We start from the raw sequence: 14804 nt of genomic DNA, 5'->3' as shown, positions 1-14804 counted from the left end.
ATTATCTCCCTGCTTGCAACCCAGACCAGGGTCTAAAATGGTTGCTTTCTACATGTGCACAGTCACAAGCAAAAAATATAATTTAGAAGGATTCTTTTTTAATAGAATGTATAAGTTGTATTCAGACTTCTGGGCAAAAAAAATTCTCTTATTTAGCTGTTTTGTATGAGTTTGATTGCTTTTTGATGAAAAGTTCCCCCAAATTTGTTACTTTTAATTTTGTTTTTACCTGACCTATATTTCATGAATGTAAATGACAATTTTGACTAAGTACAATTAATATGGCATTGAATTCAAATATGAATCTCCCATATATCTATTGCTAATAAAATTATATGTTTAATTATTACCCATAATCTATGTGTAACTTATAAACTTATTTTCCTTCTTGATTATTGATCATTTTATTATTTTTATGCCTTGGTGAGGAGTTACAGAAATACTTTTAAATTTACACTTTTTTCCCTGCATCTTTTAAAATTTATTTTCTCTTTTTATTTTTTCAATTATTAAAGTATGATAACACATTTACAGAAGACTTGGAAAATACAGAACAAAGTTACATACAGGTCCACTATATATTACAATTATTTTTCTACATAGATAAATTAAGATTTTTAGTTGGAGTTTCACTATCAAACTTCCAAAAATTAATAGAATGAGCAGACAGAAGTAGAAGGGTGTTTGTTGTTGTTCAGCCACTAAATTGTGTCCAACTCTGCAACTCCATGAACTGCAGCACTCCAGGCTTTCCTGTCCTTCACTATCTCCTGAAGTCTCCTCAAACTCGTGTCCATTGAGTCAGTGATGACCTGACAAGTGCTGTGAACCAATTCAACATAATTAAGATTTATTTTTTTTAATTATACAATTTTCACACAGCAGCAGTATACAAATTCTATTAAAGTTCCCATAGACGATAAACTAGGAGCCACTGGAATATACCAAGGGACATGAACCAAGGCGCAAAAATTTCATGGTTTAAAGGGATTGAAATCATACAGAAGCTGTTCTCTTATTACTGTGAAATTATGTTAGCAATCAATATCAACAGATAGTTGAAAATAGCCCACATATTTTCAAGTGCAATGTAGCATTTACCAAGACAGATCTTTGACTTATCCATTGAAAGTCTCAATAATTTATTTTTTTTGTTTTTTTTTTTGTTTGTTTGTTTTTTTATTTATTTTTTTTGAATTTCAGCTTTTTTTTTTTTTAAACTTTACATAACTGTATTAGTTTTGCCAAATATCAAAATGAATCCCCCACAGTCAATAATTTAAAACACTGAAAAAGCACAGAGAGTGATTGCAGAGAAGGAAGTGAGAAGAGGTGAGGGAGTGACGTAATTTCATTCTCTTTTCACTGTTTAAGGAACTTCCACCCCGTCCTCCAGCCTGGCTGTTAACAATTTACCTGGCCAGCACCCGGGTAGGAGGGTTTTCGTTTCTCCACAACCTCTCCAGCATTTATTGTTTGTAGACTTTTACACAAAGGCCATTCTGAATGGGGTGAGATGGTACCTCATTGCAATTTTAACTTGGATTTCTTGATGTTGAAACATTTCCATGTGATTTTTTAAAAAAAAGAAAAGAAAAACCAGTGTGAGTAAAACTGACCTCTGGGGATTGGCCTCTTGACCCTCTGTCCTGTTTTGAATTCTTTTTCCAGGACCTGCCCGAAGACATCTGTTGAGGACAGGGGTTTTTTCCTTACGTCCTCCTGGTCTGGTGCACCGGTTTTCAGTTGTAGTTACCAATAGCTGCCACAAGGAGGCAGCATTTCTTCATGCTCCACTTTTTTTTTTTTTTTTCCTTCGTTATTTCGTTTTTATTTTCTATTGGAGTAGAGTTGATTTCCGTTGTTGTGCTTGTTTTAGGTTTACAGGAACTTGATTCAGTTGTACATAGAAGTATATCTATTCTTCTTGAGGTCTTTTCCCATATAGATTCTTCAGAGTGTTCAGTAGACGTCCCTGTGCTCTTCAGTAGGTCCTTTTGGATTATCTAGCTGATAATAAGTAGTGTGTATATGTTAATCCCAAACTCTTAATGTCTCTCTTCCCCTACCCTTTTTTTTTTTAAACAATCATTAATTGGTTTTCTAATCTTTGAGTCTGTTTATAAATTAATTCATTTGGCAATGGCACCCCACTCCAGTTCTCTTGCCTGGAAAATCCCAGGGACGGAGGAGCCTGGTGGGCTGCAGTCCATGGGGTCGCTAAGAGTCGGACACGACTGAGCGACTTCACTTTCACTTTTCCCTTTCATGCATTGGAGAAGGAAATGGCAACCCACTCCAGTGTTCTTGCCTGGAGAATCCCAGGGACGGGGGAGCCTGGTGGGCTGCCGTCTCTGGGGGCGCACAGAGTCGGACACGACTAACGCGACTTAGCAGCAGCAGCAGCATGGTCCCACCTGTAAGTGAAATGATATTTCTCTTTCGCTCTCTGACTGACTTCACTGAGTAGGCCATTCGTGCTGCTGACCATGGCATTTTTTTTATGTTCGTTTTGCTGGCTGTGTGTATTCCAGTATCTAGGTGGACCTTCATTTCTCTATCGATGGACAGTTGGTTGATGCTCTGTCTTGGATATTGTCAATAGCGCTGCCCTGAAAAAAGAGGTTTATATATCACTTTAAATGATGATTTTCTCAGAATTTAAGGCAAGGAGTTAAAACTCATGTGGAAACTCCATATTTAGTGTTTTAAGGAATGTCTATACTGTTTTCCTTTGTGGCTGTACCCACCCATTTCCATCCCCGCCCACAGTGTTGGAGGATTTCCTATTCCCCATGCTCTCGGTAGCGTTTAATTTTTGAGGCTCTTTTGGGAGTTAGCCATTCTGTGGGGTGTCAGATAATACCTCGTTGTAGTTTTTATTTCATTTCTCTAATAATTATTGATGCTGAGCATCTTTTAATGTGCTTAATGGCCTTTTGTATGCCTTCTTTGGAGCTGTGTGTATTTAGATCTTTGGCCTGTTTTTCTGTTGGGTCTTTTGTTGGTTTTTTTGTTTTTTGTTTTTTTTGAGCTGCATGAGCAGTTTACATGTTTTGGAGATGAAGTCCAAGTAGGTCTTTGTTTGTTACATTTTATTCCCATTCTGAGGTTGAGTTTTTCTTTCCTTTATGTTTCCCAAAGGTCAATGAGGTCCTTTTTGTTTACTTTTGTTTTATTTTTCATTACTCTAAGTGGTAGATCCAAAAAGAACTTTCTGTGATTTATATCAAAGCATATATTTTCCTCAGGAGATTTAGAGTAATCGTCCCACCATTTAGATATGTAATTAATTTCAGGTTCCTTTTTTTGTATGGGGTTGGAGAAGGTGATGGCGCCCCACCCCAGTACTCTTGCCTGAAAAATCCCATGGATGGAGGAGCCTGGTAGGCTGCAGTCCAAGGGGTCGCTAGGACTTGGACACGACTGAGCGACTTCACTTTCACTTTTCACTTTCATGCATTGGAGGAGGAAATGGCAACCCACTCCAGTATTCTTGCCTGGAGAATCCCAGGGATGGGGGAGCCTGGTGGGCTGCCGTCTCTGGGGTCGCACAGAGTCGGACACGACTGAAGCGACTTAGCAGCAGCAGCAGCAGGGAGTTGTCATAATTTTATTCTCTTTTCCTTTGTTTAAGGAACATCCACCTCATACTCCATGGTGGCTGTTCCCAATTTACATCTAGCATCAGTGCAGGAGGGTTCTCTTTTCTCCACAGCCTCTCCACACTTTTCTGTTTGTAGACTTTTTAACAAAGGCCATCCTGATCAGTGAGAAGTGATACCTCCTTGTAATCTTGATGTGCATTTTTCCAAGATTTCAGGAGGTTGAAACTTCTTCACTATTATTTTTTTAAGAAATGTAAAACTGACCTCTCAAGAGTAGCCTCTTGGTGTTCTGCCCTGTTTTGATTCTTTTTCCAGGGCCTACCTGAGGATATTTGTTGAGGACAGATTTTTGTCCTTCTTTACCCCTAGCCTGGTGAGTAGTGACTGCCCAGAAACAGGTGTTTTTCAGTAACCAAAAGTGGCCACAAGTTAGCAGCATTTTTTCATGCTTCGCTGTTTTGTCTGTTTGTTTTGGCTAATTTAATTTTTATTTTCTATTGAAGTAGGGTTGATTTCCATTGTTGTGTTTGTTTTAGGTTCACAGGAACTTGATTCAGTTATACATAGACCTGTATCTTTTCCTTTTCAGGGTTTGTCCCATGTAGGATCTTTCATTTTGTTCAGTAGACTTCCCTGTGATATTTAGTAGGTCCTTTTCGATTATCTGTCTGATAATAAGTCATAAGTATGTGCTAATCTCAACCTCTTAATGTCTCCCTCCCCCTACCTTCTTTTAAATAATCACAACTTGGTTTTCTAAGTCTGTGAGTCTGTTTCTATTTATGAATTCATTCATTTCTATAAATTTATAGATTCCACCTGTAAGGAATATGATATTTCTGTTCCCCTTTCTGACTGACTTAGTATGATATATCTTGGTCCATCCATGGTGTTGATAATGATACTTTTTCTCTCTTTTTGATGCCTGAGTGTATTCCAATGTGTAGGTGGACCAGTGACTCTTCATTTCTCTATTGATGGACATTGTAGTTGATGCTCTGTCTTAAATATTGTTAATAGTGCTGCCCTGAAAATAAGGAAGTAAGTATTATTTTAAATTATGATTTTCTCCGGATCTAAGGCAAGAGGTACCAAGCTTGCTGGTACAGGTGGTAAATCTATATTTAGTGTTTTAAGGAATGTCTATACTGTTTTCCTTCATGGCTACACCCACCTATTTACAGCCCCACCCACAGTGTAGAGGGATTCCCTGTTTCCCTCGCCCTCGCCCTCGCCAGCACTTCATCTTTGTGGATGTTTTCAAAGATGGCCATTCTGAGGGGTGTGAGCTGACAACTTGTTCCAGGGAAATTCCTGCCCTAAACCCTCCCCTCCTGAGAGGTCTCAGCTGTGCTGAGTGTGACAGCGGAAGCTCAGGGCTCCTGAGTGTGGGTCTTGCGGAAGAGGCATCAGAACAAACAGGGAGCTTGTTGAAGACTCATTTCATGGCTCCACCTCAGACCTGCAGATTCATAACCTCTTCGAGTGGGGCTCTGACCTCATGGGATTGTATATACTGAAATGGTTCAGAAACAATCTTTGAAGTGAAGTGAAAGTTGCTCACTCGTGTTCAACTCTTTGTGACCCCAGGGCCTATACAGTCCATGGAATTCTCCAGGCCGGAATACTGGAGTGGGCAGCCATTCACTTCTCCAGGGAATGTTCCCAAGCCAGGGATCGAACCAGGTCTCCCACATTGCAGGCAGATTCTTTACCAGCTGAGCCATCAGGGAAGCCAAAACAATCTTTAGCCAAGTGGTTTCCATCTGTTTCTCATCAGGATCATGTGACCAGTGTCAGGCAGTGACCTCCCCAGTGCCCACCCCACAGAGTTCTGTGTTGGTCCTGTGGGAGCATCAGTGTGGCGTGTAGGAAGTGCTCCAGGGGATTCTAAGGGGAGGCCCAGATTAAGGACGCGACTTCTGGTCCATTTGTGAGAGCTGAGGCCCGGCTTCAGTCCTCAGAGAGGCAACAAGTTCTGCTCTGCATGGGCTTTAAAGGGGCAAGTCAGTGCCGCCTACACACCCCATGTTAGCACAATTTGGGGGGATTTATATGAAGAAAGAAGTGTAGACAACAACAACAACAATTCCTAGATTGTTCTCCACAGAGGAGCTGATTGTCCTGAATCTCTCCTGAGACGAAAGACAGGAGAGGTTGGCCTTTCCAGCTTTTCAAGGTCCTTCTGCCTGTGGGGGTGTTGGGAGCAGGCGAAGGAGCTGTGCTGGCGCCTCTGAAGGTGTAATCTCATGACGCTGAGGTGATTCTTACCCATAACCTTGAGGAGAAAACGACCCAGGGCAGGAGGAAAAAGAGGAGGAAATGGCAGCTTCTCAGATAAATGTCCTGATCCAGATCCAGGTGAGAAGCTGTGTCTGTTTTTTCTTCCTTAAATGCCCTCGATTGAAAACATACACATTTTAAATTCTCTGTTTCTGATATTCTTGCCCGGTGAGGTGGTTTTCAACTATTAAATACTGTTTTTTCTTTTATTTTTACGAGTCACAATGAGGCTCTTCTCTCTCCATGAGCCTCTTCTCCTTGTCTGCCTCCAGGCTCCCTACAGGCCATGAAGCATTCCCAGTCTGAATTAACAGCTTTCACTTATTCAAAATATTCCCTTTTGGAAAGATCAACAAGGGAAGGCATCAATATCCAAAATTCCCCTTGGGATGGGGTGGGGTGTTGGGATCTTAGTGAATAACAGCAAAGTGGAGTCATTTCCTTATATCTGGATACAACTTCAGCTCTTTAGAGGAAGATTTAGAAAATGCACATATAAGCAGGATGACCTTGACTAGGTCCAGTGAGTCAAAGCTATAGTTTTTCCAGTAGTCATGTTATGGATGTAAGAGCTGGACTGTAAAGAAAACTAAAAGCCAAAGAATTGATGCTTTTGAACTGTGGTGTTGGAGAAGACTCTTGAGAGTCCCTTGGACTGCAAGGAGATCCAACCAGTCAATCCTAAAGGAAATCAACCCTGAACATTCATTGGAGGGACTGATGCTGAAGCTGCAATACTCTAGCCACCTAATGCTGACCCACTGGAAAAGACCCTGATGTTGGGAAAGATTGAAGGTAGGAGGAGAAGGGGATGGACAACAGAGGATAAGATGCTTGGATGGCATCACTGACTCAATGGACATGAGTTCGAGCAAGTTCCAGGAATTGGTGATGGACAGGGAAGCCTGGCTTGCTGCAGTCCATGGGGTCGCAAAGAGTTGGATACAACTGAGTGACTAAACTGAACAGTAAACCTTAATGGTCTAGAATTCCTTAGAAACTTCTGAAAAAAAAAAAATCAGTATTCTCTACATGGTAAGAAAGGTTTGCTGTTTAAATGCACAATTAGGGATACAGAACAGGGAGGTTATGTATGGGGTAAGAATGCATAAAACTGAAATTTTTTCAAGATACATTGAGATTTCCTTATTTTTGCTGAAAGTACCCGAGCAGTGACCATGTGTCTTCTTGAGTGTTTCTCTCACCTGACATCAGCTTATCCCATTACAACTGATGGTCACTGATTCGGGTGTTTTCTGCTAGATTTCCACATCATCAAGTTCCATATTTTTTCTGTTTATCTTTAATAAAATCTTGGAAAGACATAGTAAGGGAGGTGCACAATCCAAGAAAGTTAAGGTGGAAACTCCGTTTTCCTCCTAGTGTCTCTCTGCTGCTAGTTGGCTTTGAAATACGAGCACTCAATTGTGTTCAGGAGAGATACTGCATTTTGTAAGGAGAGGCTTTCATTAGTCAAGTCAGACACTTTTCCCTTATGGGTTATTACAAATATTGAAAATAGTTCCCTGTGCTGTGCAGCAGATCCTTGTTGGTTATTTTTGTATAGAGTATATATGTTAAACCCAAAGTCCTAATTATGTTCATTTTTCTAATGAGCAGGTCCCCTTTGGAGTAAAGGAAGAATCCCAGTGCTAGGTGTGAATGAATGAAGCGGATGACACAGGTGAGAGGTCCAGAGACCACAGAGGAAGCCAGATGTGTTCAGATGGTTTGGGGAGGCCTGCTTCACTAGAATGAGAAGCCTGGGTTTATGTCTGCCAAAGAGGGCCTGACCTGCCCCATTCTTCTGCTGTTACATCTCCATGTGTTCTTCTTCAGCTCCAGTGGGTTTTCCCTCACTTTCAGTTCAGTTCTGTTCAGTCGCTCAGTCGTGTCCGACTCTTTGCGATCCCATGAACCACAGCACGCCAGGCCTCCCTGTCCATCACCAACTCCCCGAGTTCACCCAAACCCACATCCATCGAGTCGGCGATGCCATCCAGCCATCTCATCCTCTGTCCTCCCCTTCTCCTCCTGCCCCCAATCCCTCCCAGCACTTCTTAAACTCAGAGGGGAAATTCAGGCCCATTGACCCTTGTATTTCTATCAACAGTACTGAGTGGTCTTTTGAATTGATCATGTCAATTTCTAAGTGTCATGTCTAATGTTTCAGAGACGAAAAACTGGAGATTCTGCTTTAGATTCCTAAGGGGAATCAAGAAAGACATAGTATTGGTTTGGGGACTATTCACTAAAGTATCCCAGCAGCAAAACCCAAAAGAAACACAGCTGGAATCGTTTTGTCAATTGCAGGCAAATTGTAAGATTGAATTCAGTCAGGATAACTGGTTTTTAAGTATGTCCTTTTCTCTTTCTCCTATTTGATATTACCAACATGAAGTCTTTTGAAATGTTAATAATTTAAATGTAATTTAAATTCTTTAATGAAATTGTTTAATATTTTGAGAATATAAGAATAGCTTTTGAGCAGTGGGAGAGGCTGGTGGAGGCAGGAGGATGCTCGGCCTCCAAGGGGAATGAAGGTGCCTTCCAGCCCTCACTTTCACTGAGAGCCAAAACCTTCCTCCTAGTCTGTGGGGACCTGCATACTCTTGCTGCTTTGGGGGACCTAGGAAAAGCTGCTAACAGTTCTGACAAACTCTGCCTTAAAGCCTTTCCAAATTTCCATCTCTGCCTCAAGTCAGAAAAGTGTGAGGAGAGTTGTGGAGATCCTGGGATTAGTTGACAAAATTCCAGAAATACTGGGAACAGATATATGCTTCCTGCTTTCTAATTTCCAATGGAAACTTCAAACATGGCTCTCCGAAGTTCAGATTCAGTCCCTGAAATCATAAAATGTAATCCCCAATTTCTACCGCCCAATTTTTTCTTCTATGAACAAATTTTAGACATTTTAAGTGCATTTACCCCAACTCACCAATGTTAAAACCATTTAATACATATATTGACTGACAGAAATTTTTTTTTTTTTTTTACTGTTCTTTTCTTTTGTATTGGAGTATAGCTGATCAACAATGTTGTGATAGTTTCAGGCGGGCAGCACAGCAACTCAGCCGTCCATACACATATATCCATTCTCCCCCAGATTCTGCTCCCATCCAGGCTGCCACATGACATTGAACAAGTACAGTAGGACCTTGTTGGCTATCCATTGTAAATAGAGCAGTGTGTACATGCCCATCTCTTATGGAAAATTGATATTAGTTTTTCTTGAAATATTGCTGGAATTTTCCAGTGAATTCACCTACTCCAGGGATTTTTTAAATTACTTTTTTAGTCTTATTAATAGATGTAGATATGTTGTAATTTTTTAATTCACTCATGCAAACATCTAAGGGGTTCTATGTTTCTAGAAATTGAAACTTTCTTTGAGGTATTCAACTTTTTGGTGTAGTATAGTTCATAGAAGCCTGATAGAAAAACTTCTTGTTCCATGGAACATGTATAATGCCATTAGTTTTACTTCTGATCTTCCTTGCATCTCATCTCTTATTAATCTAGCTAAGGGTTTGTCATATTGCATACAATTGTAAAGCATATTCAAAGTACTAAGTGGGATCTCGGTTATTTGTTATCTTTCAGCGATATTGTCTCAGGACGTTGAGGGTTTGTTCCCAAAGAAGCCGTGCATAAGAGATTCATGTGTGATGTGCTGGGAAGTTCTGAGATCTCTCAGGTTGGAAATTTGTACTTAATGAAAGACTGGGAAAGTTAAGGGGGCCTGTGATGTGCAAAAAGGATATTATTTTAGATGTAACCACATTGGGACAGCTATTCATGATGAAAATATGATTGCCAAAAGAAATTGAGGATGTGTGTCAAACTAGTAAAAGTTCTATTTGAAGTCAGTAAGTCTGGCAGAAAAATATGTTTGTTTTAAGCAAGGACCCACATGACTTAAAACAAACACATATTCTCTGATGTGAAATTTGAAAAACATGGAAAGTCGTCTAGTTTATGCTACAAATAATCACTCAAGCCAGTACGAACATAGGTTTGAGTTAAACAGTCAGTCATACATGTCTGAAAGTCAGGGATTTGAAAGTGAAGGAAGAAAATCTCACTATGGTCAATTTGAGAGATCCTTTCATGAGGGCTCATTACTTTTCCACCAACAAACATTTTCTCCCTATTCCAATATCTGTTATGTTGGTAATAATGAGACAGTCTTTATCCAGCCACCATCATTCAATGGGTATCTTAGTACAGATAATGTGGAACAACCTTCCATGTGTAATCCAACAAGTGAGGCCTTAAGCGAGAGCTCCATCTTAAGTTTTTACAACAGTATTTATGATGGAGCCAGAATCTACCCATGCCTTGAACCTGGGAATCTCTTTGACCAAGATGGTCTCATGAATCATCAGAGAACTCAATGTTCAGAGAACCATGATGAAAGGGATGAACGTAGAAATGTCTTTTATCAAAGCTCAAATCTTATTACAGATAGGAATGTCCATATTGAAGAAAATAACTACAGATTTAGTGAATGTGGTCAAGTTTCTAACCAGTCATCACAACTTACTCAATATCCGAGTATTCATACTAAGGAGGAACACTGCAAGTGGAATAAATGTAGGAAAGTCTTTCCTCAATTATCAAATCTAAACAGACACAGGAAAACCCACACCGGAGGGAAACCTAACCAATGCACAGAATGTGGCAAAACCTTTAGCAATCCCTCCAACCTTACTCGACATCTCACAGTTCATACTGCAGAGAAGACTTGCAAATGTACAGAATGTGGCAAAGCCTTTACTCGCAGTTCAAACCTTAATCGACATAGGCGAATCCATACTGGGGAAAAACCATATAAATGTCAGAATTGTGGGAAAGCCTTTAACCAAAGTACGACACTTATTCAACATCAGCGAATCCATACTGGGGAGAAACCATACAAGTGTAAAGAGTGTGGCAAAACTTTTATCAGTTGCTCAAAACTTACTCAGCATCAGAGAAGTCATACTGGGGAGAAGCTATACAACTGTACAGAATGTGGCAAAGCCTTTACCAGGCGTTCGTATGTTACTCAACATCAGCGAATTCATACAGGAGAGAAGCCTCATAAATGTACAGAATGTGGCAAAGCCTTTACCAGGCATTCACATGTTATTCAACATCAGCGAATTCATACAGGAGAGAAGCCTTATAAATGTACAGAATGTGGCAAAGCCTTTAATCAGACTTCAAGCCTTAATCAACATAGGCAAATTCATACTGGGGAGAAACCATACACATATGAAGAATATGGCAAAGCTTTTAATTGCTACTCAAACCTTACTCCTCATAAAATAATTCATAGCACCAAATAGTCTTACAAATATAAATAATGTGACAAAGCCTTAAAGTTAGCCGTCACCTCACTCAGCATCAGAGAGAGAGCGTGTGCTGGAGAGAGACCCTATGAATGTAATAAGTGATGAAAGAGGTTTGTCCTAAGCATACAATTCAGGAAACACCAGAGAGTTCATACTGGGAAGAACATTTAATGCTGTAAGAAATGTATGAAACGAATTTAAAAACTCAGATCTAAATAAATACAGAGAATTCATAATGGATAGCATTCAGTCATTAAGCCTTTTCTGGTATTACTTTAAATCAGGATAATATAGAAAATAATCCAAAGTTAAAACACTTAGAAAAATTATTTCTTACTGTGGATCATAGGATCAAGGTGAGAGATGTTTGACAGTACAGTTATCATTGTATCCTTATTTATATTGACTTTATGTGAAATTTAATATAATTTGAGTCTCAAAATACTACATGCTAAACCTTTGTTTCTAGTGTGTATGTGAGCTAATTTTCTTTTTTTAACTAATATTCTTGATCTTTGCTGCCTCAAAGTTAAGTGAAGCCCTTCTATGTTAGGTAGAAATAGTTTTTATCTACCTTTCTATGGAATATTAGGACCTTGAAATGCGAAATGTACAATGAAAGTCTAAATGGAGGTGATGACTGTCATTGTTTAAAATATCCCTCTATGTCACCATTAGGTAAGTGTTCAGAAAATAATTCTTTGTATTAAAGTAAGACAGAGGGTCATTCTAAATTTTAAATAATGGTGCCAATGGTTCTTTATGGATATAAAGATGGGAGTTCACTGAAATCCCCATGTATTTTTATAACAGCAATAACTAGAAGTCATAAATTTTACTTGACATGGTAGCAATCAGGAAATCTTATATCTAAGAAAAGTATATGTAACATTTCCCTGAAAGGTTATTTAATTAATCTACATCTTTGTTTACTAAGTAATTGCTCTCTGTAAACCATAAATATCTTATTTCTCTGATCAGTATATCAGAAGAACAAGAATGTTTCCGAATGCTTGTAATCTGTGTTTTGATCAAAGATTATAAACTTTGAAAAGTTTTATTTCGCTTATGTGTGAACTTCCTATATGTTAGTTAATAAAATGGAATGGCTTTTACTATATTAAACTTCAGTATAATTGATGAAGTGTTCTCATCAGTAATAGGCTTCTCAGGTGGTTCAATGGTAAAGAATCTGCCTGCCAATGCAGGGGTCACAGAAGGTGTGGGTTCCATCCCTGGGTCAGAAAGATCCCCTGGAGAAGGAAATGGCAACCAGCTCCAGTATTTTTGCCCGGAGAACCCCATGGACAGAGGAGCCTGATGATTCTGTCCATGGTTGCAGAGTCAGACACAACTAGACACATACACACGTATTCCACCACCAATGTAAAGATTAATACCAACATTATCATCTCCCAGGTTTTTTTAAGTTGTCAATAACTGATGGTGAATATGCAGCCCAGCATTTCACAAAATGTATTCTGCATATAAGTTAAATTAGCAGGGTGACAATATACAGCCTTGATGTACTCCTTTCCCAAATTGGAACCAGTCTGTTGTTCCATGTCCAGTTCTAACTGCTGCTTCTTGACCTGTATACAGATTTCTCAGGAGGTAGATTTCTAAGATGATCTGATATTCTCATCTCTTTAAAAAGTTGCCACAGTTTGTTGTGATCCACACAGTCAAAGGCTTTGGCGTAGTCAATAAAGCAGAAGTAGATGTTTTTCTGGAACTCTCTTGCTTTTTTGATGATCCAGCAGAATTTGGCAATTTGATCTCTGGTTCTTCTGCCTTTTCTAAATTCAGCTTGAAAATCTGGAAGTTCACGGTTCACATACTATTGAAGCCTGGTTTGGAAAATTCTAAGCATTACTTTGCTAGCATGTGAGATGAGTATAATTGTGCGGTAGTTTGAACATCCTTTGGCATTGCCTTTCTTTGGGATTGAAATGAAAACTTACTTTTTCCAGTCCTGTGGCCACTGCTGAGTTTTCCAAATTTGCTGGCATTGTGAATGCATCACTTTAACAGCATCATCTTTTAGGATTTGAAATAGCTCAGCTGGAATTCCATCACCTCCACTAGCTTTGTTCATAATGATGCTTCCAAAGCATCCAGATGAAACAAGCTGGAATCAAGATTGCTGGGAGAAATATCAATAACTTCAGATATGCAGATGACACCACCCTTATGGCAGCAAGTGAAGAAGAACTAAAGAGCCTCTTGATGAAACTGAAAGAGGAGAATGAAAAAGTTGGCTTAAAACTCAATATTCAGAAAACTAAGATCATGACATCTGGTTCCATTACTTCATGGCAAATAGATGGGGAAACAATGGAAACAGTGTCAGACTTTATTTTGGGGGGCTCCACAATAACTGCAGATGGTGGCAGTAGCCATGAAATTAAAAGACACTTGCTCCTTGGAAGAAAAGCTATGACCAACCTAGACAGCATATTAAAAAGCAGAGACATTACTTTGCCAAAGAAGGTCTGTCTAGTCAGTTATGTTTTTTTCAGTAGTCATGTATGAATGTGAGAGTTGGACTATAAAGAAAGCTGAGTGCCGAAGAACTGATGCTTTTGAACTGTGGTGTTGGAGAAGACTCTTGAGAGTCACTTGGACTGCAAGAAGATCCAACCAGTCCATCCTAAAGGAAATCAGTCCTGAATATTCATTGGAAGGACTGATGCTGAAGCTGAAACTCCAATACTTTGGCCACCTGATGCGAAGAACTGACTTATTTGAAAAGACCCTGATACTAGGAAAGATTAAAGGCAGGAGCAGAAGCAGAAGACAGAGGATGAGATGGTTGGATGGCATCACCGACTCAATGGACATGAGTTTGAGTAAGCTCCGGGAGTTGGTGATGGACAGGGAAGCCTGGCGTGCTGCAGTTCATGGGGTAACAAAGAGTCGGACATGACTGAGCAACTGAACTGAACTGACTGACAGATGTTGAATATAAAGTATCTGTAATAACACAGTAGGATGATATCTCATGGGGCTTCCCAGATAGTGTTAGTGGTAAAGAATCTGCCTGCCAATGCAGGAGACATAAGAGATGCTGGTTTTATCCCTGAGTACAGAAGATCCCCTGGAGGAGGGCAGGGCAAGCCACTGCAGTATTGTTCTGTAGAGAATCCCATGGACAGAGGAGCCGGGAGGGCTGCACTCCATGGGGTCGCAAAGAGTCACACACAACTGAAACAACTTAGCAAGCACACAGAATGACATCTTACAGTAATTCCCTTTTTCTACTGGCTGTAACCCTCAAATAACTTGAGACCACATTTTTCATAAATGGTACAGTGTGTCATTTCCTCATTTTTAACTACTGGGACATTATGATGGTTACAATATGGATTGCATAGGAGTATTGATGAGAGTTACCTTCACTGCTCCATGATATTGCTGCCTTGGCATCATCTGTGTAGACTGGTAGCCCACGGGTGCCTTGCTTTGACACCAGTTATTCTCATAAGCACACGCACTAGATAACAGCCTGCAAATTCATAAGCAGATGTAAATTCCTCCTAGGTCTTCCCCAGCAGCCCTGGTAACCAGCAGT

The 14804-nt window shown here is 39.8% G+C and overlaps 2 protein-coding genes across 8 annotated transcripts in view; one reads left to right on the top strand and one right to left on the bottom strand.

Moving 5' to 3' along the window:
* Positions 1 to 12370, top strand: part of LOC129631050 (zinc finger protein 501-like) — a 50503-nt gene extending 38133 nt beyond the window's left edge. Inside the window, exons 1-3 of one of the 4 annotated variants that reach the window (XM_055551818.1) lie at positions 2601 to 2624; positions 7512 to 7575; positions 9495 to 12370. In XM_055551818.1, coding sequence (XP_055407793.1) covers positions 9851 to 11224 — 1374 coding nt within the window. In that variant the 5' untranslated portion in view covers positions 2601 to 2624; positions 7512 to 7575; positions 9495 to 9850 and the 3' untranslated portion in view covers positions 11225 to 12370. Of the gene's footprint in view, positions 1 to 2600; positions 2625 to 5328; positions 5970 to 6135; positions 6687 to 7511; positions 7576 to 9494 lie in introns of those variants that run through there. The other 3 variants (XM_055551816.1, XM_055551817.1, XM_055551815.1) reach the window with 3 other exon arrangements.
* Positions 420 to 14804, bottom strand: part of LOC129631053 (craniofacial development protein 2-like) — a 30562-nt gene continuing 16177 nt past the window's right edge. Inside the window, exon 4 of one of the 4 annotated variants that reach the window (XR_008703868.1) lies at positions 420 to 822. The gene's annotated coding sequence lies outside the window, so the exon portion shown is untranslated. Of the gene's footprint in view, positions 823 to 1816; positions 2613 to 12505; positions 13466 to 14719; positions 14739 to 14804 lie in introns of those variants that run through there. The other 3 variants (XR_008703870.1, XR_008703866.1, XR_008703871.1) reach the window with 3 other exon arrangements.

Source organism: Bubalus kerabau, chromosome 17 (genome assembly GCF_029407905.1).
Source record: "Bubalus kerabau isolate K-KA32 ecotype Philippines breed swamp buffalo chromosome 17, PCC_UOA_SB_1v2, whole genome shotgun sequence".
In the NCBI taxonomy this organism is placed as follows: Eukaryota; Metazoa; Chordata; class Mammalia; order Artiodactyla; family Bovidae; genus Bubalus; species Bubalus kerabau.
Note: the sequence above shows the minus strand (reverse complement) of the source record. Positions and strands in the feature narration are given on the sequence as shown.